General features: G+C 36.7%; 2 protein-coding genes and 1 long non-coding RNA gene across 7 annotated transcripts in view; 2 read left to right on the top strand and 1 right to left on the bottom strand.

Annotated features, from left to right (window-relative positions):
• The window catches only part of NIPBL (NIPBL cohesin loading factor), a 154,507-nt gene extending 146,146 nt beyond the window's left edge, over positions 1 to 8,361 (bottom strand). Inside the window, exons 1-2 of one of the 2 annotated variants that reach the window (XM_074533099.1) lie at positions 8,221 to 8,361; positions 1,107 to 1,213 (exon numbers count right to left, since the gene is read on the bottom strand). The gene's annotated coding sequence lies outside the window, so the exon portion shown is untranslated. Of the gene's footprint in view, positions 1 to 1,106; positions 1,230 to 8,220 lie in introns of those variants that run through there. The other variant, XM_074533100.1, reaches the window with a different exon arrangement.
• Positions 440 to 6,197, top strand: LOC102070474 (uncharacterized). Of its 4 annotated transcripts, none has more exons than XR_012578206.1 (2): positions 440 to 1,024; positions 5,271 to 6,197. XR_012578206.1 is itself a non-coding variant. In XM_074533103.1 (2 exons), exons 1-2 carry the CDS (start codon positions 510 to 512, stop codon positions 5,319 to 5,321), a joined length of 432 nt encoding a protein of 143 aa, XP_074389204.1. In that variant the 5' UTR covers positions 440 to 509; the 3' UTR covers positions 5,322 to 6,197. The 4 variants fall into 4 exon arrangements, 2 of the variants coding, with proteins under 2 accessions (XP_074389204.1, XP_026650433.2); XR_012578207.1 differs by lacking the exon at positions 5,271 to 6,197 and adding an exon at positions 1,025 to 1,165 and having other exon boundaries at positions 440 to 940; XM_074533103.1 differs by having other exon boundaries at positions 440 to 890.
• Positions 8,362 to 8,964: 603 nt separating the features above from the next.
• LOC141727160 (uncharacterized) lies at positions 8,965 to 20,467 on the top strand. Its single transcript, XR_012578208.1, has 3 exons — positions 8,965 to 12,291; positions 12,581 to 12,815; positions 19,894 to 20,467. It is a non-coding gene; the product is annotated as an uncharacterized LOC141727160 (long non-coding RNA).
• Positions 20,468 to 26,446: the final 5,979 nt, after the last annotated feature.

Below are 26,446 nucleotides of genomic sequence, written 5' to 3'. Positions count from 1 at the left end.
CGCTCCGAGCCGGGGAGAGCGGAGGGTGGCCCAGGGGCAGCGCTGCCAAGGGGCCGCCGCCGCCGCCGCTCCCTCCGAGAGTGCGAGCGCAGGAGGGCGGGGAGGGGCGGCCTGGGCACGGTGAGTCGGTACCGAGCGGGGGGGCAGAGGGAGAGAAGGGCGAGGAGGAGGAGGAGGAGGGGGAAGGATCCTGTGTGTGTCTCTCTCGCTCCCTCTCAGAACAAAATGCCGACCGGAAGTGCAGCGGCAGGAATGACTCCCTCCACCGGCGCCAAACACCAGCAACCTCCCCCTTCCCTCCGCTGCCTCCTCCTCGCCCGAACGCTCCCTCGCTCCACCAGCGCCGCTTCCGCCGCTGCAGCTGGAGGGGCTCCCTTGCCTCGCCTCTCCCAGCAGAGCCTCCCCTGCGTAGCTCCTCTCCCTGCTGCACGACCTTCTCTTTTTTCCCCCTTTTTTAAAATTTTCTCCCTCTTCCCGGCCTTTTGGTGCGCGGAACGAGACCGAAGTTTATGCTTAAGCCTCCGCTGAGGATTTGCGAAGAAGGGATTCTCTTGGAAAAAAATACACGTTTTGGTGTTTATTTTTCTGTCCTGCCTAAGCATGGTGGAGGAGGACTGCAAAAGGCTGCCTCGCAGGAGGCAGACCTGGAAAGGGCTCTTAAACTGAACCCTCAGAGGCGGCAGCCCCTGGAGGTGGGACACTCGCTGGAGTTACTGTCGCCGCTCATGCCCTTTCTATGTGGATGTGAGAGGCCGCGCCGCAGGAACCGAAACACCCGCTGCTCAAAGCATTGCCGGGGCGAGGGATTTCCAGAGATGGACATACGAAAAGGGAGTGGCTTTCAAAAACGGGCTTTTTGGACGAGCACCGGGGAAAATGCTGATATTCAGGTGAAATGTCCTTCGCTGGAGGCTGAGGCTCCACCGCCACTATATTTACTGTAAATATTTTGTGTGTTGTGAAGGAGTGTTTGGAGAAAGAGCGTGTCCTAATCTGAAAGACTTTCTGGTGTTCCTCTCTACAGGTAAAACCGAATAATCATAACACAGGATAATAATGAAGAAGCATTTATATCCCATGAAGTAACTATGTCTTTTAGTACTCACTTAATGTCGTTTGCTGCTCAGTACTTGGACAAAAATCCTTTCATTTCTAAAGGAAGCACTCCTTGTCTGTCGACTCCAGGAATCAGCTGGACACAGCTGCAAATACCCTGTGACATATAAACACACCCTTTCAGCTCTGGATAAATGTTATTTGCACAAAGGGATAGAATCTTACACCAGTGCACCTGATCTCTGCAATGCTTAGGATTTTTTGAATTGTGCTCTGGTTTTAATTTAGACTTCAAATGCTTCTCTTATGCTTAAACTACTACAAAATTCATAATTTTGGATGAATCAAAGTTTGGTTTATAAGTGGTTTTTTTTGGTTTTTTTTGTTTAAAAGTAGAGAAGTGAAGACGGCACTGGAAAACACGGTAATTCAGTAGTGGAAATACTATTATTCTAATGGCACGTATTAACAGAGTAAACTAGGCTCTGAAAAAAATATATTACAGATCTTTCTTCCAAGTCAATATAAAGGGTCCCAATCCTATAATCGTTTATGCATTTATAACTTGAAGTTATCAATTCAAAATAAAGGTAAATAATTGGTGTTGCAAATGAAGTGTGTCCTTAAGTCTTCGCACTTAATTTAATACATTGCAACTCTGTAACTCAAGGGGAAAACTGTTTACGTTCTCTTGGAAATAAAATATAACTTAAGGAACTACCTATCTGGAGTTCATATAGCATACATATGTGTACTTACACATCTATGAATTTCCAGGAAAATGTAATTCTAAAATTACAAAGCTCAGGAATACTATTTCAATCTACTTCTAAGTGATTGTTACCAATTCATGTTGATGGAGTCTTTCTGTAATTTTAGTAATCCTATTAAATAATTATTTTTTTCTCAGTTGGTGAATTAATATGTAAATAAAATAGAGAACATTGAATTTTTAATTTTCAAATGCCATATATGTTTTTTTATGGTTTTATGGTCAGGTACAACACCTATTTGATTATGGTTTCAATGAGAATATCACTAGACCATTTAATGTTTTTAAAATACCACTCAACTAAAAGAACTTGTAGAAATGGCTATTTTACTTGAGTACTATGCTGTATTACCTGCACAAGAGAACAACTAATTTAAACCATTGAGAGAGAAGGTGGTATGTAACACACATGGGCAAATCAGGATTTTATTTTCCTTAAGGGAAATAAAATATTTTTATTCCACTTTTAAAAATGAAAGATCAAGTTCTTTGACTGCATTGAGACCAGAAGTTCCTTGTATTCTGCTTCAAAAGCTCACTCACAACAATCTATTACAGAATGGATGTTCACTATATTCCTAAAAGCACTGTAGTATGCATAGGGTTCATGTCATTATGCCTGAAATGACCAGAGAAGTGATAAATCAAGTATTTCAGATTACCTGATAACTGCTGCAAAAGCCTTTAAACCTTATTTCTGTTCCAGGCCTTAGTCATGGGGTGGGGATAGCCCTAATCTCTATGGGAGGAGCTATGCAGCCATGCAACCATGACTGTAGCACACTAAGGAGCATAAACTGCATGAACAAAGCTGGCTGCAGTGTGGAGAAGGGCAGAGCTCTCTGAATTCCCCTGGCAAATCCACACCTATGTAGTTTAGAAAATGAACTGCAAGTTTCAGGGTAAAAGTTTTAGAACCTAATCCTGCTCCCTTTGATGTCCAGGGCAAATGCATCTTTTGCCCAAAACAAATTACTGAGTTCCCATAACTTTAAGCTATTTATCCAGTCTGTTACTTCGGACTCGTTTTTTGTTCTTCAAAGTAAATCTTAATTCAAAAGGCAGGAATTAAAGATATTCACGGAGAGAGCACTCAATTTTCACAAAATATATGGAAAGCTGTAGGTATGTCTCTTGCTGCTGTTTACAACTGCTGCTGCTGTGTACTGAAATAAGCTTTATAAATGCAGATAGTATTGCTCAAAGTAGAGAAGGGACCTCTTTTGCCCTCCTCACTCTGATGTTAACTTCCCTGAATGCTACATATTGTTATTCAGCTTCATAAATTATGGACACCATGTAATACTGGAGTAAAAATACACAAAATACACCTGGCATCAATGTTTTCTTAGATATGATTGTTGTAATTTGATTTTTTTCTGTAGAATAAATGAAAAATGCATTGGTTTTTACCATTATTGTCTCTTTAAGGGCCAGTATAACATTCAAGTACCTGTCATTTTAAGTTATGTGATGCACTAGCACTGTGCATTCTGTTTACCTCCTAGTAATTTACAGGTACATTACAGGTATATTACAGGTATATTACCCATATTACAGTATATGTATTGCCAGGTAGATTTTTAAAATAATTAGGACATGTCAGTAAAATCTTTTTTAAATTAAGACTGTTTATTTTATGTACCCTCTCAGTTGGACAGAACTTTCCTATAAAAAGGAAAGTTATTATCTCTATACAGTAACACAATCAGTAGTTATCATCCTAAATTTAAGTACTCTATTTAGAATCTGGTGTTAAGGCTGGATCACACAGTGATTAGGAAGAATGTAATAATGTACACTGTATGACAAGTAATACAAAGTTATGTTCTTTGCATTGCCTTTAGTTCACAGAACAAATAATAACACCATGTAACTGTAAATTGACTGGGAGATATTCTGTGAAAAGTAAGCAATCTGAATATGAAACTCACAGTGGTACACGTTAAATAAAAAGCCAAAGAAGCCAGAGGAGTCAAACATTTGTATGGCTACTTGCTTTAAGTTTACAACTTCATGGAAACTACTGATTTTTATTTCTTTTTCCTGGTAAGCCATATGGAGGTAGTATTTTTTCCTTCTTCTAATTATTTAGCTTAATTGACTAACAGGAATTTAATATTAAATTAAATGGTACTTTTTCATTTTAAGTGACTCTCTACCATGTTAAGAATGAGCTTCTGTTTGTACACAGTATGAATTCTATGGCAGGCATATATATTAAAATGTACAGTAATATTTCTATGGAGAAAAAATGAGAAGACAAAACTCTGGTACTTTAATTTGAATGTTAAAGTAAACTGTGAATGTGGACATTCATCTTCTGGCAAAGGACTGAAGTTAAAAATTGGCCTTAAGGGCTGTTGTATTCAGCTCTGTATTCATAAAGTCATACTTGTATGCATTAAAAAAGTCAAGAATATCATAATATACCTTGCCATTCCATTTTTAATGAACTTGCCAGAAAAAGAAGATTTATAACAGAGATATGCCTATCTATATAGCGTATGTTAAAAAAAGTGTCTTGGGCTCAGGCCTTTAAAAACTGCTTCCTTGGAAGAGAGAACTTTCTGATTCTTCAGAAGTGTTAATTATCCTCAGCGAAATCATGAAATGGCTACATATGAATATCAGGTTAAACATGCTGGGACTGTTCTCTGGCATTGGAGCTTGCAGCTACCAAATGTTCCGTGTTTTATCCAGGATAGTCACATGTGTGTTTTGCCCATTGAGAAAGGGTTATGACCAACACTAATGTCTAAATTGTGCACAGGAATTGTCTGGGAAAGTGCAAGCTGGCATGCTTTGAGCCTGTGCCAAGGCCTGTTCGAAGAGATGTGCAATTTTTAGACAGATTATTTCCAATGTCCATGTATGTTCCATTTATGTTGCATTTTAGAGACATGCCTAAAGCAATCTTCTCAAAGTGACTTGACAAAAGGAAGGTAAGAAGAAACTGCAGTTCCCCATCTAGGGATAGATCACATTCACATTTCTAATTATTTTTTTATTCAAGCAATTAATAACCTTATAATTATTCAGAAACCTGATAAAAGAAAGTTCATTGAAATTTGGCTGTCAGTTGAAATATTTGTTCATATGAAGACATTTTAAAAAGTCCTACACAGTGTCTAAACCAGACTTCTAACCTGTAGCAGACGTCCCTCTTGGTTTAGACATCCTGTGACCTTTACAAAAGGATGTTACAGTGGGACTGGGAGAAAACATATAGTGCAATAAAATGAAATAAGCACAAGTAACTTTTGCACTCTTTTGGGTTATGGCTGTCCACATCAATTTGTAATGAAAATTACTTCTGAAGTGTAATTTATTGATTTTAAGATAAGAATAGAAAAGGAGTAAGGATAAATAAAACATCATCTGTTATTTTCTGAATGCCGAATATTCCATTTATAACTTTTTTTTTTTTTTTTTAATGTAGCTGGACATGTGCTGGAAATTTGCGTCTCAGCATGGCCACAGGGATGAATAGCACTGCATCTACTTTGTCAGGACTTTAGAAGATGTGTGGATGCTCCATTCGTGAACCAGAAAGCAGTATAAATTTATCACTTATTTAATTTCTCACAAACTTGCAATACTGTGCATTCTGAAGCACAAAGCCTTTTTAAAATTTCTGCCTTAACTTTCGACAGGGACAATAAGTGGTCCAGAAAATTGAGCTGTTGACCTGGACAAACCCAAATTAAATGCAAATATATGTCTCTGGCTAGATGATGCAGCTTAAAAATCAGATCAAAATTATCTATTTATGAAAAAATATCCTTTTCTGGACCATGATGTATTTAAATTCCTGGTTTTGATGTTTACATTTCTGTATTTATCCTCCCACAATTTTAAAATACATATTCAACTTCTTAAGGTTTCTTAAACATAATTCATCTATTAAAAGATGAATTCACCATAGGAAATTTGTGTCTCAAAGGTATATGGTTGGAGAAACAACACACTAAGCATAAGCAGTTTCCTTAAAGCTTATAGTTTAAGTGGAAATAATTTAACAAGTGTGACGATAATGAAAGACCACTAGTGTACACAGCATTGTAAATTTGTAGTTCTGAATTATTATTGTACATTTTGTAGGTTTGCCAACTTTTTCTACTGTTGATTGCATTCCAGTGCAAGTAGTCATATGAAAAATAATACAGTGACTCTCTTGAGCAGGCTGTGATCTCTATACCTGTGCTACTGCTAGTATTGTTTTCCATGCTGGATTCAATTTATTAACATGGTCTGCCATGCATAAAATTGCTGTTAGATAAAATGCATTACAGCTAATTGTCATAGGCAGTGCTCTTCAAAATCACTGTAAGAAGTAGTTTAACTTTCTAAAAAAAAAAAAAAAGAACCAGTTTCCACAAGAATATGGGTGCATGTCACCACCGAAAACAAAGACACATGTGGTTGGCACATGTTTTGTTGGATATTTGAGGATAGGCATGTGTGAGAAAAAGAGATGTAAAATGCCATAGAAACAGATGCAGAGAAGACACAGATACCCATACACAGGCCTGAGCAATCACTGGAAATGTAGCTGTAAGAAAAGCAGAGCAAGAGAGGTTCAAGATGACTATCAACCAAGAAGGAGCTGAGACTTTGAGTGAAACATTCACATGGTTTCAGAGGAAAAGAATGTACACACAATCTTTATAAACAGAGTGCATCAAAGCATCTGATGCCATCTCTTTTTTCTGACCAAAGACACTACACTAACCAAGTCAAATTAAGTAAGAATACACTGCCAATTTTAATGACAGTTGCTTTCTAAATAGATGCATAAATTACAATAACCCAACAGCTTTCAAACTATGCATTTCCCTGTCAGGAAAATATGTGCAGACATACCACAAAATACTTTATATACTTTCATTCACTAGACTTTTTCCTAAACTTACTCATTACTTTCTTACCTTCCATTGCTGTTTCCCCTCTTTTCCAGACTTAAGAAAGCCTTTTGTTTATTCCAGGCTACACAAGTGATTACTCTCCTCTGCTTAAAGTGCTTTTCTCCTCCTGCATTTCCTTGGGCAATGTTTATCTTTTCTTTGCCATTAGGCTGTGTTTTCCCTATCCTTTTGGATTGTTTCCTTCTTACTTGCTCCCAAAGGTTAGAGGCAGCATATAAAAGTCCTTGCTTTATTTTCCTATTTTGATTTTTCTTCATTGGCAAAATAATCCATTATGTGAACCTCTATCTGCTTCACTTAAAGAATCACTGGCTTAAAAAGAGGATGTTTCTATCTATATCTATATAGATAGAGTCTATAAATCTCTGTCTATCTCTATAACAAATTATCTTACTGGGTTTATTTTTTTCTTATACATCATGCTTACAGAATACCCAAATGCCCAAAGAAGAATGCACTCTGAGTAGAAAGTAAATGAAAAACCAGCTTTGGTGGGAATGCCATTTTAATAGTGTAGAAAAGGAATTTGCGATTGAATAATGTTTGGATAAAAAGTTCAGTCAAATAAGGAATAATTTGCTGGCAAAGAGATTATTTGTGAAAGCCATGCTATAAATTTCTGTTTGAATTGTAGAATAGCACAAAGAGCACTTGCATGAAAAAACTGTCACAATAATTGTTATATATGTGCAGACCTAAAATTATGATCTTTCCTTTTCTAAATTTTTTCACACCAAATATCATTTATACTAGTGAGGGCAATTTTTTTAAAATTTAAAATGTAAATATTCTGCTGTGTTTATGATTGTCTGCGAGTAACTTTGCATATTGCTGAACTTGGATGTTGCCTCAATAACTCCAGAAGTGCTGAAGTTAACTGTCCAGCCTAGGGGCATGCCAGGTAGGGATAGTATCCATATCTGAGCTTTCCTTAAGAACAAAATTTCATGAAAAATTGATCATATAAAAATTAGTGATAGACAGATGTTTAGGGATGTTTTGGTTTGGTTTTACAAACTAGATTTATAAAGGAAAATGTGGTTTTTTCTAGTCCATTTGAATTTTATTGGGAAGTATGCTTTATTTCCTTATCATCCCCTTATTTTTTATATCCTCTTATAAATGCCACCTAGAACTTGAAAAGTGAGAAAAATCCTTGGTATTCCTTCACTGTTGATGATTAACTCAAAATATAACATGGCCTACGGGGGAAGGAGTGTCACATACATGTCTGATGGCCTGGGTATAAGGCATGGTTTCATTACCATGGACATTGTGTTACACATCATCCTTGTGACCTTCATGCTGTTATGAAGTTAGTATAAAACCATGTAACAGCTGAACATTCAAGATCTACCAAACTGATTAACTTTAGCAGTTACACCTTCTTCATCCTTCTCACTCCTTGAATAATCTTCCCTCCCAGCAATAAAATTGTGTATATTTAAATGAAGATTTTCTTACCAGGCCTCTACCAGCTTTACCCTCTTCTAAAAGCAGTTCAGAGATGTCTATATGAGACTTCTTTATGGCTGGTGTTCTTCACATGTAATAGATATAATCTGTCCAGTTCCCAAAAATTTCATTCAAAATGCTATTTACTGCTGTCAAAATGCCTGAAATAGAAAATGTCATATGTAATTTCTGGGAAGTTATAGAGCTATAATAACATGGCTATAGGAATACAACTACATGTTTAGGTAGCTGTAGAATAATATTTAATTATTGCCCCTAGAAATTTTGGGAGGGAGGGGGGTTCCACGTGCAGAAATTTTACAGATAACCTCTTAGAACTCCCTATGTGCCAAGGAAAAATTTACAGTACTGTTAATCCAATAGGTTTTCTCTAGCATATACACTTCCCTTTGATTGCAAAAAACATACTACAACTTTTTAAATTAAACACTATTTTTGGCAATGTAGAGCTCAGGAAAGACTCTGGGTTGCTAGTCCATAGCACTGAGATCCTCATTTAGCCACAAAAAAAGCCAGTGCAGGAATAATGATTAAAGCACACTTCCCGGTGCTGTTTCACTGCTGCACCCCCGAGGGACCCAGGTTATAATGTAGTTCAATCTCTCATACATTTCTCTGAAATATGTGGATTCTCCATCTACTGTGTTACCACAGTATTACTGAAACAATACTGCTCAGCTGATACTGTATATATATATATATATATACAGTATATATATATATATATATATATATATATATATATACAGTATATATATATATATATATATATATATATACTGAAGAATAATTAGGCAGACAAGAAATTTGCTTATAAATAATACAGAAGAAAATATGTTACAAAAATTAAATTTGCTTCTCGAAGACAATGCCCCTCCTACTCCCTCACTGTAAGCTCCAAATTTGTTAATACTGTGTGGTTTTGATCTACTTTTAAGTTTCAGAGTTTCTCAAAGGAAGTGGGCTTGGCATTTTATAGTTGCCTGGGAAGCACTGCCCATGCGTATGATTCCTCAGAAATATTTTTAGTATGATGGAAAGCTCTCTATCACTAATAGCTGCTTTTAAACCAGCTCCTTTAAAAGACTTGAAACACCCTGTTTCCTTTTGTCAGGGTGCAGACCTAAGAACCCAGTTCCTCACTTTCTTAATTCTTACCATTAATAGTAAAAAAAAAAAAGGCGCTTTTTTCCCTTTCTATTCTGACATTATTAAGTCGATCCTAAAGAACACGGACAATGTCTTTAAGACACTCCAAAACACTGGTGAGAGCAGATGTCTGAGGACGCCTTCCGCCTGTTCCCGAACCGCCTGGGGCGGATCTCAGCCCCGGCTCTCCAGCACTGCCAGTGAAATCCGGCCGAGTTACTCGCGCTTGTTCTCAGGACTCCCAAACCTGTTTGTCACATCTCTTACACTGGGCTCGGCGCGACCGATTCTATAATTATTTGAGCTAAAGAAAGCCACTGACCCCCTGACCGAGCAGCACCCGGGCAGCTCCGGCCGCTTCCCGCGCCTTTGTCACCTCAGAACCCTCCTGCCGTCACCGCTCTCCTGCCCGCCCTTCCTCCTCTCCTCCCAGTCCCGCTTAGGCAAACAAGGCCTGTTTAAAGCAGCCAGGGAAGAGGAAAACTCTAGCCATGCTGAAAGGAGAAATTAAAGTGTATCTAAAACTCCTAAAGCGCCCTGCGAGCCCCAAACACGCTACCGGGGTGCCGCCTCGCCTCCTCCCTCAGACCGGGCTGAGCGCAACTTGCCCACGCAGGAGAAAAGACGGAGGTGCCCTCAGAATTTTACCTCAGGTTCTCCTGTTTTAACTCACAGACCTGCTTCTCATGCTTTATAATGACTGCTTATAGCTTTCCTTTTCTAGTCTTAACATTATCTGGTAGGGAATAATTAGTAATGTGTATGCGGGTCCCCCCTCTCGAGGTAATGGAACAGTCCGCCGGGTTCCAGGCGCCGCGGCTCGTAGTTTAACCCATTCCCTGCCGATCCCAAAGAATCTGCTTGGCGGAGGCGGAGTGGGATCCGGCCTCGGGGTCTGATGCGCTGGAGCACCGCGGGCAGCTCAGGGTAGTGAACACACTTCGTACAGGCGGTGTGAAGGGGGGGCAGCGGCCATTCACCCGCAAAACGACCTTAAATGCCATCTGATCAAGTCCTCCAAAATGTCTTCTTCGTAGTGTTGTGGAAACGTGTGACAATGTTTAAATAGTAATTGGTGAACTGGGGGAGGGGGCGGGTGTTGTCTTTTTTGTTTGTTTGTTTGCTGGTTCGTTTGTTTCTATGTTTCCCAGTGGAGAATTTAGTAGAACCTGTATGGACGGCGCCTACCTGTCCGCCAGGTGAGCATTCTCCCCATCCCTGCAGACGGAGCATCGTCCCTATGCTCAGCCCGGGGAGGAGCTGCTTTCCTGCCGTGGGCTCAGGCGTGTACGGAAAATCACGCTATGAAAAGCCAGCGTCCATAAAGAAGACAGAGGAGTCCTGCAACTCTATTCGCGTGATGGCAGAGAGCCCACCCGGGCACACGCCCGCGGGGTTTCTCTCTCGAGGTTTTAGAGGATGCGGCCTTCTTTTATCCTAAACTCCCGGCTGCGTGTTGCCTTCTTCCTTCTCCCACCAGCTGAGGTACTAGGAAAGTACAGCCTTCCAGGGCCACCTCCACATCCACATATTCCCCCTTGAAACTGTCATTTTACCCCAAATTTCGGAAGTTGAGGCTTGCGCGGACCCTTGCCTGTTTCAGGAGCTGTCTGGGATCTCTAACAAACCTTCCCCTTGAAGTCAGTAGACGTATTAAAACTCATTTCTAAGACGTTAACACCCATTCCTTCACCCATATAATTGTTTGTAAAGATATTAGCACTCATCTTTCCTACCTGTCGCCTCTCAGAAGCTCTTTAGCAATAAGTGGAGAAATGGAGGTGTCCTGACCCTGAGTGCTGGGGTCCCAATCTGCCTTTCCCAATTTAAGCACTTAAATATCTAAGGTAAGGTGGTATGGGGTTTTGACGTACAGTGTTTCCCAACTGCAGTTGCTGAGAGATTAAGGAAAATTGTAAATTTTGTACTTACTTTTTAAAATAGTGTTATGCAAAGAGTCATTTAGCTGAAATTTCCAGAGTTTGTCTTTTTTCTTTACTATTCCTTTTTTCTCAGTTCCTGCTTCTCCTTAACTCCAAGTGGCAGTTCAATGTTTTCTAAGTTCAAAGTTTTCTAAACAAAATAAAAATATGTAAAAAACCTTATCATCTTCTTAGCCTCTTCAGTCTATTACCATATGAAATACAAGAATTATCTCCTAGGGTCACAGTACTGGATCCCTCTGTTGTTTACACAGATGTTAATGTCTACAATTAAACATTTTCCTTTCAGTATCTTCCATCTTTGACAAATTTTCCAGGTCAATATTCCTTCTCAGAACCATACTTTTCCTTTCTTTTCTTTTATTCTTGGATTCTCATAGTATAATGGCCTGAGTCATACTGAACCGTATAGCAAGAGCCATTTACATTTTCTAGGAAGAAGGGAAGGAAGATAGCTTAAAGCAAGTGGAAGAGGAAATCAGTGATTTTGCTCCAACTTATTAAAGTTAATCTAAATTATTAATTATTAGGCCTTCACTGGTAACCAGAAACATGTGGAAAGACTTCTGACAGAAGAAATCTTTTTGCATGAGTGCAGGAGAGCTTTTTCTAGAAACCTCCCAAGTGATATGAATGGATCTACAAATTTGAGTTTCTTGTCTGCTTAAGGCCAGGCAGGGTGAGTTACTTGTGCTGGTGTTTGACAAATCATGAACACTGATATCATAATTTCCTTTAACATACTAGACATTAAAATATTTAAATTTATTGCTGCCGCATGATTTCTTGTCTGAAAAGTGTTTTGCACTTTCAGTTTATGTTTCAACATCAGCCCTGGCTATCTAATCTGGAAAGCACACATGGTGTACAACTGTAAACATGGTCTTCGAAAGTGAAAGTAGAAGCAAAACTAATTTTGCGAAATAACAGCAATAAAATGCAAGATTTTGATTAGAACAAAGTGCAAGTGAGTAATGTCTGTTTTTGCTTAGAGTTGGATGAGTTCTTTAAAAAAAGTGTAAAGTAGGTTATTGTATTCACCTAGTGAATTTTGTTGTTTGCTTGTCTTCAATCAAATGTAGGCCCTTCCTTTTCATGCCACAGAATGTTGTGAGCACTGGGAACTTTTGAAGTGGTGTTTGATTGACCTCCTGACCCCTCTCTAAGTAGAAATGTGCTTTTTACTCTAACACTACAGTGTTGCAAGATAGCTACAGTTCTTTGGGGTTTGTGTTTTGTTGTTTGTTTGGTTTCAGGTCTTTTTGTGTGGTGGTGCCCAGGAAGTTCTACTTGAACAAGAGGAAGAACTTCTTCACTGTGCAGTGACCAAGCACTGGAACAGGTTACCCAGAGAGGTTGTGGAGTCTCCCTCACTTGAGATGTCCAAGCCTGGATACAATCCTATGCCATATGCCTTGCTTGAGCAGGGATGTTGCACTAGGTGACACACTTCCAACCTGACCCATTCTGTGGTTCTGTGAATGTATTTAGGTATGAAAATACACAGTTAGGTCAGGAGAAAAATTCTAAATGCTGCATTGATCTGTGAAGATAAGAATGACACTATTTAATAGCTGAAGTCTACTGGAAGTACGTACCTCTGCCCCATTAAAATTTTGAGAATAGTTACCATGTCCCTCAGGAGAAAAACTCTAAATGCTACATACATCTGTGAAGATAAGAATGACACAATTTAATAGCTGAAATCTATTGGAAGAACATACACTATGATACCTCTGCCTCAGTAAAATTTCGAGAATAGTTACCATGCCCCTCTAATGTCACTGAAAATATTAATATAGCTTTTAAATATTAGCCCCACTGGATGTAAAGGTTGTCTTGGATTCAAATTTTCCCTTACTATTTCCCTTACTATTGCATTAGAGTTACTGCTTTAATGTTACAAGAAAGGATAAGTGTGAGAAATCTTTCTCTGTTCTTTGAATGCTTACCCCATAGACATGAGTTTTCCAGTAGTTCCTTCTTGTCCTTGTTTCAGGAGTTGAGTAAATTGTGCCCAGTTGTTTTATTTCCGTAAAGTAATTAGGCCAATTTGGTGGCTCATTAATTTTTAATAAACCCATTATTTGTGATGAATCTTTACTCCAAATGTCAGTTAGGGAACAGTTTCTAGTTTTTCACCTCCAAACATGACATTTATGATGCTCAAAAAAGATATGCTGAATGTTTTGATCCAAGGAGGCAAAAGGTTAAAAAAGGTAAGGTATCCAGAGCTCTTAGGCTGTTTCTTTGAACACACTTAGGTGTAAATTCCAGCCTCCTGCCTGGAAGTTAGTTGCTCTCTGGACACAAAGATTTAGATAAAGCAGGTAGTGTGCGATCCTTCAGTTGAGGTTCGGTCACTCACGGAGCTCCGGAGCTGTGGAATAGGCAGCAAGGGCTCGTCTCCACTAGATGGTGATACAGGAGCAGCTCTGGCTTCCCTGTTTCTGCAGCAGCAGCTTCGCCGCCTGCCATTCGCATTCCCACTCGGGAATAGTCCTGTGAAAGTACTTTTAAATCAACTTCTTCCTTCTTTTTTAAAAAGTGGAGACTTTGGTAAGATTTTAAAGAAGGTTGAAGTTTACAAAGAGAAAGGAACTATTCGAGTCCCTCAGCGAATGTGCACAATTTATTAGGACGCTGTGGAGGAACGTGTGTTTCAGAAATTTTGCATTCTAAATGGCATGAGTTAGATAGGCTTTTTTCTACCTCAAAAAGAATGCTTTAATTCAGCACATAGCAATCTATCAATCCATGCACCATGAACGATTCTGTGGAAGATCTTAGTTATATCACAGGCATATCTGTGGAACTGTTTTTCATTTGTAAAGACAGCAGCAAAAGTTGAAGCTGTGAATATATTTGGAAACACAGGTGGGTAGTTGTATCAAAAATACATGATATAAACTTTAGGCACCTGGATGGTAAAGGCTGTGGGAAAATAATGGTGAGCATGACATGTAACTAATAGCAATTTAAAGCCTCACACTTCTTTCTCACCTGTGAAACTTCGAGTTTTTTTAAATAAACAGGTAAAAATCCTCCTCAAATGAGCAATTTTATAAGTTGGACTGGTTGCAAAGTAATTCCTCCACAGTTCTTGCTCCCCAGTGGTTTCCATGCTTCTTTCTCTTGTTCTCTGCATTTTATCTCAGTGCTTACTCTCCAGGCCTGATTCTTCAAAAAATATGTGGATTATCTGAGCTGCAGACTGCAATCATGAAAATATAGCAAATGGGAAATAGAAACACTGAATAATAAGGTTAATTTGGAAAGCCTTTTTTTGTTAATTATTTGTGAGGGGCTACGAAAATTGCTCAGAGTGGTTTAGCAAATAAAAAAATTAGTTCACTCCCTACACCAAAAAATTTAAATTGGTCTTTGGCACATTTTTTTAATGCTCTACCTAGTTCTCACTGTAATTTCTGCTTCTTATTCAGTTTCTATCTTTATTTTTATTACTTACCATAGTGTTGCATTTGAGAAAGAATAATTCAAAAGACATCTAGACAGACCCATGAAGACCAGAAAGAAATAATGTTCCAGAGTTTTGTTTCTGACGTAAAGGATTTTTGGAACCACAGTCTTAGACACCAGATTTATAAATATAAAACAAACAGATTTAGCAAAGGAAAAAACAAACAAAAAAATGGAACATGAACTGTAGAGCAAGTAGGTTAAAGAAATAATAAAGTAACAGCATTAAAAAAAAGTAGTTAGTATAGAAATTTGTTAGTGTTGAGCAGATAAGTGATTTTTACATATTTTTTTTATGTTTGTCACCTTCTGCCAAATTCATTTGTGCCAGGAATTAACTGACATTAGAAAATATATTTAGTGAAATGTAAGAAATCATACAGAGCATTCTGTGTATTTAGAGTTGGATCCATGAAGATTACATGTAATAGAAAAATTAAGACGTGATCTAAAATGGTCCAAGACATTTGTGAGAAATTATTTGACTTTAGGAAGCCAAGTTCATGCTTCTCTTTTATTATTATTTATCCACATGTCCATTATTTGTACTTATCCATGTGTCCACTATTTGCAGGTTTCAGTATCATTTTTACTGCAGTATCAATTTGCCTCTGGTGAACATCAGGCTTTCTAGGCTGTAGTTCCAGGTACACTGGGAAAAATTTTATGTTAGTAATTTTATTTCATGATAGTTTTGTTGTGATGCAAGAAGAATAGGAGTTTTACAGGTGAGAAAAAGAAAAATTATTTAGAGTTTTATCTTGAAATAAGCAGGTAATATCAATTTAACTAAAGTGACAAAAGTAATGACTTTATGCAAACTTTATACAGAAATGCACTGAGGAGCAGTCAAAGGCATTTAGAATCTAAATTACTAATCCTTGTGATATGTAGAATTGTTGTTATGTAGTTATAATAAATAGAAATGCTGTCACTCAGGACTAAAATCTAGTTTATTCTCTTCTGCGATATGATTTGAGTCCCCATCTTTAAGATGGACAGATGTTTATTGCACTTTTTAAAAGTATTCTTACAAATTCCGTAAATACAACAATGAATTAATTCTCTTCATATAGTGACTATTCTGTTGTACATCTAGATATTTGGATGAATTAAGAAACCTCCCTATCATGTTTCCCTCTTAAGTAGACTCACTACATGCAATTGCACACATCATAATTTTCTTCATCAATTAAGAGAATCTGATAATCTGTTGATAATATTCTGTCTTCAGTGATAGATGCACATATTATGTATTTCCATTTTGAAGCCAAAGCAGTTTTTACTACTACTTTTGGCTAGCATTGACAAAGTAAATTTTTCCATTAAAAAAAGAAATGGATTAGAATAAAAATAGAGCTGTCTGTAAAATGACTGTGATATTGCTGAACTGGCCACTGAGAAAGGGAAATATCTTCTTTCTGACCCAGTCACTGTTATCTGTTGAACAGTGTTGATGCAAAACTTGGAATCTTTCCCCCAACAGTGTTTTGACTTGGCAATTTCAACTACCTAGAAGCTATATAATGTGAAATTTCTAGTTAGAAACCTTCAGCTCTGTTTTATGAGAGCTACATTCACATTAGAGTGGTTCACTCCTGTCTCATTTTAACCCCTTCCAGTACTTTAACAGAAACTTCCCTTTTGTATCTTCAACACTCCTTGCTGGGTGTGGCACTGCCAAATTCTCTGCTTTAACTCCAAGGATCTATCTCATTCATTTATTTAATCTCAGCAAATTTCTTAGGTGCCAAAGCCTTACTCTTGATTGTAAAAAAACCTGTTGTGCTTGTATGAAAGAGAATATACATGTTATTGTTTATAATAGTTGCTTGTTAGTACAGAATTCCAGCAATCTGTATGGACAATGAGTCAGAAAGCAACCCCCTCACTCTAAATAGCTTACAGTTTAAATAAACAGCCAAGGGAAGAAGGACTGAATGGGAAAATAATGGAAGAGCAGAACAACTGAAGAGCTAAGTTGAATGCTTATTTTGTTACGCTGTTTTCTCTTAATTTTGTTACTGCACCTCTCCTTAAAAATGGAGAGTATTTTATTATTTTTTTTTTAACTGATAAGGAGATCTGACTTCCATGGGCCTTTAAGGCCCACATATAGATATTAAAGAAAAAATAACCAACAAGTAAATACATTTAACAAGTTATTATTTTGATTTTGGAGAACAAATCTGTACATGTTAGTAGACCAATATTATTTCTACAGATTGTTCTAGTGCGCCAGCAGTTGCTTTACTGTTCACTATATATAAGATTTTTTCAAAAGTATAAACTCTTCCAAATAAACTACTGCACTTCTAAATTTTGTCTGTTTCTGCTAATACAATTTTGTAACAGATTCATTCTGATGATAGAAAGTTTCACAGCAAAGGGTGAAAACAGTTTACAGCTGTCTTAAAGAATTATTTAGGGCCTGTGCCATGCCCTAAATGGATAAAACTGCAAATACAAGGTCCATGACCAGGACATTCCCAGATGTATTTCTATTTAGGGTGGTTCTTATACCTAGACTCTTCTGTAATCATATAAAAATTATGAGGAAAGCTTCCCCCAGCAAAGTCTCAGGGAAGGCTAATGGTGCAAATGCTTCTTTCTCTCTTGCAAAGATAAATCACTCAGCGGGCAAAGTACAGCCTCAGCTGGAGTAAAAATATTTAATTTGCATACTGCATGTCTGCAGTGGTGAACAGTCCACAGAATATGGAAGAACTATGTGTTATGTCTTTTACTCAGGGAAAAAGCTTATTTGAAAATTGTACCTCTTAGTAGCTACTGCAGACAGTGTGATTTTTCTCTATCTGATCAACAACAAAGCCTAATAAATAATAACATACTGCTTAATTTTCTGTTTCACTACTGAAGTGTATATCCTGCTGGGGAATTTTGCGGCTTGAAATCTGGGTTTTCAGAGAAAATTCTTGCTCATAGTTCTGCAACCATTTAATTTTTCTAAGTTTCCCTATTCTGACTCTGAGTAGCTGGTGCATCAGACATAAGAGGTGTACTGTGCTATTACTGCCAAATCATATTATTTGTCTCCTAAAGTGTTCACAAGCGATTCATTGAATAAGACATAAAAATAAATACAATAATTTACACAACACATAAGAGTAATATTCAAAAACAAGATGCACTTTCTAGAAAACACAAATTTTAAATTATATTAGTTAAATATCTTACTAAGACAGCAATTAAATGAATCAACAAAAAAGAACAAGAGACTTAAAAGATTTTCTTGTTCATCTATAGATGATCTTAAGGAAATTTTAATGTATGTAAAATGTACGTAAACACTGCATAATTGTACCAGACAGTCCATTAATTTTTTTCTGGTATTATTTAGAAATACAGGCATAAAAACTAATTAGAAATATTTTTTTCCTAAGGCAATAACAATATAATAATATAAATACACTTTGACACTGGGATAAATATCTGGTGATAGGGTAGCAATGATATTAGCTCAGCTGGACAACTTCTCAGCATTATTGAGCTGCTGAAAAATTTTGCTTGTAAAATTTGCATCAGATACTTCCTATTTTTAGAAAGGTTCTATTACCCTTAATATTATTACTTTTAACATTTGTTTTAGTGCTATGTATTCACTAGGTTTCAAACCCATGCTGTCATACTGCACTATCGGGAAACCCAGTTAGTAATACATCCACTTGTGAAGTGAGAACAAAAACAAATTAAGCAGATAAAAATCATCTGTTTGACGTAAGAGTAGTTAGGTCTCGTGATTCAAATATGAATATAGAATATGAAACCTTATTAGGAATGACAATCAGAGAAGAGGAGTAGGATATTATTTCATATATTGAGGCACACAAGCTTGCTCTGAGTGGCAGAATCTATGAAGTCCATAGTACTGATAAAAGAGAAAAAACACAAAGGTGCTTTCACGGTCAGGATGAAATATCAGGCAAAGGTGATGAGGCAGATGAAATAATTTCAGACTAGGCTGATCTTTGATAGAAATCCAGCATATAACAAGATGGAAAATATTAAAATATTAAGATCTTGAAATGTGTTGACAACATTGCTTTTTCAGCCTTAAGAAGGAAAACAAGGTGAAATGCATCTGACAGTGAAATTGTCAGCATAGAGTTCTGACAATTTGAAGATGAAAAGTAACACTGATGATTGTGTTAATGAAATTATAGAAATCACGATTTCTGGGATGAAAATAAAAATACTATTAGCAAAAAATCCTATAGTAAAGTATCAACGCAGAATAAAAATCTCAGGATGCCTTAGAAAAAATATTAACAATATTAAATACAGAAATACATTAAAGTGAAGAAACTTGGAATAATAAAACAAAAAATATAGGACAGCAAATTACAAATTTGCAAAGAAGGGCGAGAGAGTATTACTAGCTATCCTGAATATCCATCAGAATTGCCATACTACAATCCAATAATCAAGCAAAAGGTTTAGATGTTTAAATAAAAATATCTTCAGTAAGATACATGAAGTAGTATGTCCACTGTGTTTGAAACTGAAAAAGACTAAAATGGAGTCAGGTTTTTTTTCAGTTTTGATGACTGTATTTCATTAAAGTTTTGGGCAACTTGAGAATCAGCAGAGAAAAATATGCTGCAAAACATGATGCAGTAAGAACAAGCTGCTGGAAAACATGATATGCCTAACATCTTGAACAAAATGAACTTTACAAAAATATGAATGAACAAAATAACATAAAATTAATTCTGGCTGTACAACCAAAGGTGGGATGTCTTGTGTTCAAATATGTAAAGTGTATCTGAAAATGGGAAGGCAAACACCAGTGTTTGTTCTGAGACAAAATCAGAGCTCAGTTTGCAGGAAGAAAGATTTATGTTAAGCATTAGAGGGAAAAAAAAAAGAAAAACAAAGCCAGTATTTTCACAATTTGATAATTTAATACCAAAGTAGATGGCCTGGACAGACTGTAGTATCTTTATCACTGAAGATTTAAGAACAGGTGCCATAAACAGTTTAGATCTTGTATTTGGGCAAGAGAATGGACTAAAATCAGTTTCCTTTCAATTCTTTCTGATTCTTATATTTTATATCTCCTTTACAGAATGAAGCCAGCTGTGAGAAAAAGGCACGGAGATTAGCAGGGTAAATGAAGATAGTTTTTGTCTGAATTATTGTTCTCTATTAATGAATTTAGAGATCTGCACTGTTATTTTAAAAATAGAAGATCTGTAGTCTCCAGCTGGAATATAAGTTTGCAACAAAGAAAAACCAAATTTAATCTCGCTAATGAGACATAGATGATAATAACTTTGTAATAAATAATTGTATTCTGGAGCTAATGGGATTTGTACCTTTTGGAATGTATTTCATGTAGTTCCACAGTAACAAAAGGAAGGAAGGTAAAACCTGAACTCTTTTTAAGAAGGACTGATTTGATGAAGTCCTTTTATTTAAAACCCTTGTGATTGTACGTCTTGTGAAGTGATTAATTTCTAAGAATCTGCATCAGGCATCAGCTGCAGAGCATGACTTGTAGATGTGAGCCCTAGGCACTGCAATGACTTCTTGAGCCTTGTCTTGACTCTGGGACTACATTTAAAATACTGAACTATGTTAAATGAAATTTAAAAGATGGAGCTACAGTTAAGAAGCCTTTTTTTTTTGCCAACTACACTGTGTGCATTAGTCAATAATAAACTTTATTGCCTTTTAATGGTTGGTTGGTTGGTTGGTTGATTTTGGTTTGGTTTGGTTTTTTTGGTTGTTTGTTTCCTTTTTTTTTCCCCTTCAGACCACAGCAACTCATAGATGGTAGAAGTCTTTCTCAAGTTGAGAACTGTAAGGGGTTTGTTAACAAAAGTTGTTTTGATTAATTTACTTGCTTTTGGTACTTTCTGTAACAGAAAGCTGTGAGCTACATTTCAAACGCTATGAGGGTGGTGGGAAAGCTGTGATGGTTTAGGGACATAAGCAAACATGAAATTTTTCATGAAAATCAGGGTTGTAGATTTTTAACTGCAATGGTGGTGGTGCTGATGACTATATCATGTAGGTGGGAATTGTAGGCAGCTCCCAATTTTTCTGCCTACCTTTCTAATGTGTTTTGGGTCTACTCAATTTCAGATAACACATTTCAGTGACTTCTGTCTCTTAGTTAATGGTTATGATTATCATTTTAGTCTGTGCATTTAATGCATTTGCTTGATGAGTTGTTCAAAAATTATAAGGGGCCCAACCCAAAATCCAATACTGTTAGTAAAAATTTCCTGTGCACTTAAAAGGAAATAGGGGTGGGCTCTAACGAGGCTAGCATGTCTTTCATGAGCAGCTTTTGTTCCAACAAGCTGTTACAGTTTTGCTCCTATGTCATATAACACAATCTTTGTATGTTTGTGATACTAGCAAAGACAGAGAGCATAGGGGTGGCCTCCAGAATAAAAACTCACATTTTTCAAACACATGACTTTTATTTCTGCTACTTAACATTTTCCAATAAAAGGAAATCGAGACTAATGGGATTTTATTTCTTTGTATATTTGGGCTTTTAGCTGTGGTGATCATTTGAAGAAGTCATCTAATTTATTTTGTACTTTACTTTTCGCAAATGAAGAGAATATACCTTGAATATATTCAAGGATATATTCCTTGCTCAGGAAAAACATTTTCTATAGAAATGTAGATACCAAATGCTGTTATTTTATCCAAATGAAAGAATTCTCATGTAATTTTAATTAAACTTTTAATTAATGCAGTAAACCCAACTGCTGCATATCTCTAGAAGCAACTGTCCTGCTTCACTGGATTACAGATGTACAGGAAAGGTGATTTCTGTCTTCACTTCATCAACATTCACAGTCTTTTTTGTCCCACAAGCATCTATGCCTTTCAGGTATTTGCTTTGTCTCCTTTTGTCCCTGAGAATGGAAAAAATCCTGTGACAAAGCAGTTAAATAGCTTTCTTTCACAATTCTTCTCCATATCATTTCCCATGACATTTACAGTAACCATATTTTGCTCATTTTCATCCGCAGTTCTATAGATAATTTTGTGTATCTTAGTTAACTGTTACTTTGTGGTTCCTTTCTTTCCACTAACCTTATATGTTTAATTTTCTTGTAGTAGAAGATGGCACTTCACTCTTTTTGAGACAGTTAATGAATTTTGGCTCATTATTTAGTGCAAAGGCGAAGATTTTTCTGGTAGAAAACCCAGCTAATAATAGTAAACAGGAAAAGAGATACTTTGTAGGACTTCATACCTTACATAATTTGAGTATCTGATCTGAGAACTTAGCTAATCCTGTTCCTTTGGGAGAAGATTCAGTGTTTCTTCCAGGGACAAAGTTAGCAAGTTTGGGTGCACTAATGCTTAGTTACATTTGGTTGCAATTAATATGTAAATCCTTAACTTGGGTATAAAAACAGTTAGTATCTCTGGAAAATGACATGTTTGTAAGTAAGTTTTGGCAAACTTTATAAAATTGTAATTCCCCTCACCATCTCAATTTTCATATGTCCAAATGCTTTTAACTTGTTCTTTCTCTAAAAATTGCTTTGTGCGTCACAATTCTACTAATACATAATTATACTGATTCAATACACATTAGAAAATCAATTTAAAATGCATCTTCATTAGTTTTTTAGTTTTGAAGCAAGCGACTCACTTACTTTTGTTCAGCTTTGCACGTTGGGCTCACAGAAGGCTGAACCAGCTCCCAAATGTGGCCAAAATGTGATGGTCACACAGTCAAGAAGAACACCTTTCCTCATTGCCACTGATTTCACTGCTCTGCCCTGTGTCCCTTCTTAACACAGATAGCACCTGCTTTATTCTTTGATGTGTTTGTTCTTGAAGGAATTATTACTGTTGGATGTAACACAGTAGTTTATGAAAAAATATGGTTTCTTGTAACAAGAGACAAAAGGAAAACCCTTACTTGGAAAATATCTGAATCAGAAGTTGGAGCAATTAATCTTTTTCTAAAGAAATTTTTCTTCTTTAAATTAATTTTTAAAATAATTTATTGGTGTTTAACTAATGCTATAATTTGTTTGAGAGTATTATTCTAATGTTTTCCAGTTCATCTTTGCAATAATTCTACTTTGAAGAAAAAACAGTTACAGGCAGTCAATGGGGGAAAAGGAGACTGGAAGGCTGTGAGCTGAGGGAAGGAAAATTTCAGCTCCCGAATTCTTATGTGTTCCATTTGTGTATACTCACAATTCTTTTTTAACTGAAGCAAGATAATTAATTTTGACCATAAAGTACCACAATTTTCATCACGTCATTACATTAAAAATATTAATTATAACATCATATATAGCCAAAGAACAACCATTTAAAACACTGTATTTTACTGTAGAACATAAATTTCTGTTTTTCTTGACTGGATTATTTACAGTGCTTTGAAGTCCTCTTGGCATGAGAGGTACTATGGAAATGAAGATGTCAGTTTTTCCTTCTGCTATGTATTGGCATCACAGTACACCTACACAGATGTGATTGGGATTGTGGGATGGGAAACAACATGCCTTGAAGTTAAATTATGGAATCACTGTCATGACAAATGAGGCTATGAAATTAATTACTCTGCATGTTCAATAATGATTTTCTAACACACACATTATGATTTTTTCAACATAGTGAAATTGTTCTGTTTATTAGCAGCTTGAAAATGTTACCTCCTAGATGTAAGTTCTAAACAAGAAAATATTATTTTCAACTCAGTAGGCAGAGGCAGAAATCAGCTCATTTGGTTTAGAAAAGACAAGAGAAAAGTCAGAGGAAAAAACCAAGTAAATAAACTTTTTTTAAAAAAAGAAGAGAATATACTGTATTATTCACAAAACCCCAAGCTATTTTAAAGTGTTGAAATATTACAGACTTCATAGTGGATTTTAAAACAGAAGGTCAACCCAGTCTTAATTGCAGGAGTTTTTATCAGTCATTTAACCTCTATCTGTGGCAGTTGAGAGGTGCATTCATAACTTTTATCAAACACATCTAAACCAGAAGGTACTTTCTCCTGTTCCAGCTAGGTAAGAGTGAGTTCACTGGCCGTGAATGGCGTCACCGTTGGGGTGAAACGTGATAATGTAAGCAAATGAAATAATGCTCCTTAGATTTCTTTAAAACAAGAATAGAGGTTGTTGCATCACAGGCTGCAGGGAGAATTTTGCTAGAAGTGATTTTAGTATTCAGGATACAATTTGGTGAAATCACGAAGAAAAGGTGTCACTCTCTTCTTAATGAGAAGTTTTGCTTCAAGGGCAAAGGAAGGTAGGATGTCAAAGAAAGTATAAACCTCTGCAGCAGATATATTCCTGACTATCCTCAATTCAAAGGCCAGCCAGCTTGACTTTAAGTAGCTTCTCATGTAATCTGTAAATAAAGTTAAATTCACAGTAATTTATAAAAAAATGTTACTTTTTGCTTGCAGTGATAGGCAATTCACCTGATAATTCTATATTTTATAATAGAGATCTAGATATGTGCTCTTTGTAGAAGACTATTCCAGTTAAGTTTGCCAATGTTTAATCCCAATTGTTTTTTCTGGTTGCTAATAAGGTTTTACTAATAAACACCTCAGAAATTAAGGTTCTAATCTCTCACAACTGTATTTTATCTCTCATGTCTGAGGATTAATAATGCCTTTGAAACATAGAAGTCCCCCAAAAGTTCTGTCATTCAGAATCTTCCTTGCGTCCATTTGTTTGTTTATCCTCTGGACTACAACTTAAACTTCTGGATTCATGTTGTTCACTTCTACTATAGTCCTCAGTCATTCCATTACTACTTCTTATAGTTAACCTTACAACCTTTAAAAGTTCTTTAATAAGCTCTTCCTAAATTTTGGGAAACAAACCACCCAGCTATTTGAAGACACTTAGCTCAAGTAAGTGTAAATAAATAAACTAAAGCATTGGTTTATTTAATCTTCTTGTATTTTTTAGAGTACTAAGGTTCGTATTCTGAAAAGGGAAATGACCTCTTAGTTTTTAAAGACTATAACATTTTATTCAAGAAAATATGATCCCTGAAATATAAGTTGAAGGTACAATGTACAATCATTTTCTTCTGTTAATCACTTATTTAGGGAAAACTCAAAAGTGAGGGTGAAGTAACTTTTTAACTGTTATGTAGAGGTGAAGCAGCATTTCACTTCTACATAACAGTTTGAAATTTCCTCTAAAATAACTGTTTACTGGTTTTCTTGAAGGTCAGTCCTATTTCTTCCTATCGTCCCACAATGGGAACTACTGTACACAACCACAGGATAACAATGGTCTCTATTCTCCCAGCAGTTACCAGGGAGACTGAACTAATTAAGAATCATACACATTGGAAGCACTTTCAGTTAGGGGCTGGGAAAAGCAGAAATTGTTCCTGAATAAAAAAAATAATAACCATATTTATCGTCATGAAAATTTGAGTTTGCCTCACTAAAACTAGTAAGACAGTTTTCACTCTGGAATTTTAGGTATCTTACCAACTTTCCTACTGGTATGACACTTGTGCCAAAAATTTTGAAAAATTTAATGAACTTCAGGTAAATATCATGACAGAACTTTGCTATTAAGCTAAAAATCTTTGACAGCTTTTGATCCTGGTCATGGTAACCAGGATGACCAAAGCTCCATGAAATTCAGTGATGTAAGTTAGGGCCCTGAGAGCACATTCAGAACACAAATGTACTTGTTGATTATGGTTATGGTTTTGTATTTAAATCCGCTGAAGATTTGTGCAATTTTGTTATTCGAGTGGAATGTTTTATATCATCACATTCATTGAGTGGCAGCTATCCTAACAACAAGAATGTTAGGAAGATTTTAGTTGGTATATTTTAATGTGAGTTACATTACAAGTGAATTACATCACATTACTAGTGAACATTTTGCAATGTCCATTTCTTCATTCTGTAAGCTAAGAAAATGGCATTATTCAAAATTTTTTACAGCAAGCTAGTATCTTGTAAACACCTAGTCTTTTGAAATAACTCACCTAGCTGATCAAAGGAAGCCAGCTGGTTGAATTTTCCTGGGTTTCAGCAAAGATTTCTGAACTGTCTCTCATGGTATCTTCCTGGAGCTATCCTCCAGCTCACAGCTGTAAAAACCATCATGCCATGGGTGAGCAACTGGCTCACGGTGGGGCACAAAGGGTTACAGTGACTGTAACAGTGACAGTACAGTGACAGTACAGTTACATCTTTGCAACTTGGACACAGGGCTGGAAGGGATACTGAGCAAGTTTGCCAAAGAAACAAAAATGCAAGGAGCTTCTGACTTCCTCAAAGGATGGAAGAACATGTGAAATTCCCAGGAAATGAGTGGGCTGGGCAATCACAAACCATGTGAAATTTAACCAGGGCAAGTGAAAGATCTGGTGACTCTGGTTGTGTGTGTAGCCTGGGGAAGGAGAGGCTGAAGAACAGCACAGTGGAAAGGCACCTCGGGCTCCTGGACAACAGCAAATTGAACAGGAGCCAGCAGTGCCCTGGCAGCCAGGAGGGCCAGCCCTGTCCTGGGGCATCAGGCACAGCATCACCAGCCGGGCAAGGGAGGGGATTGTCCTGCTCTGCTCTGCACTGGGGCGGCCTCACCTCGAGTGCTGGGACAACTCTGGGTGCCACTGCATAAAAAAGACATTTTGTA

The sequence above is a fragment of the Zonotrichia albicollis genome, chromosome Z, assembly GCF_047830755.1.
Source record: "Zonotrichia albicollis isolate bZonAlb1 chromosome Z, bZonAlb1.hap1, whole genome shotgun sequence".
In the NCBI taxonomy this organism is placed as follows: Eukaryota; Metazoa; Chordata; class Aves; order Passeriformes; family Passerellidae; genus Zonotrichia; species Zonotrichia albicollis.
This window is presented reverse-complemented; position numbering and strand designations above follow the sequence as displayed.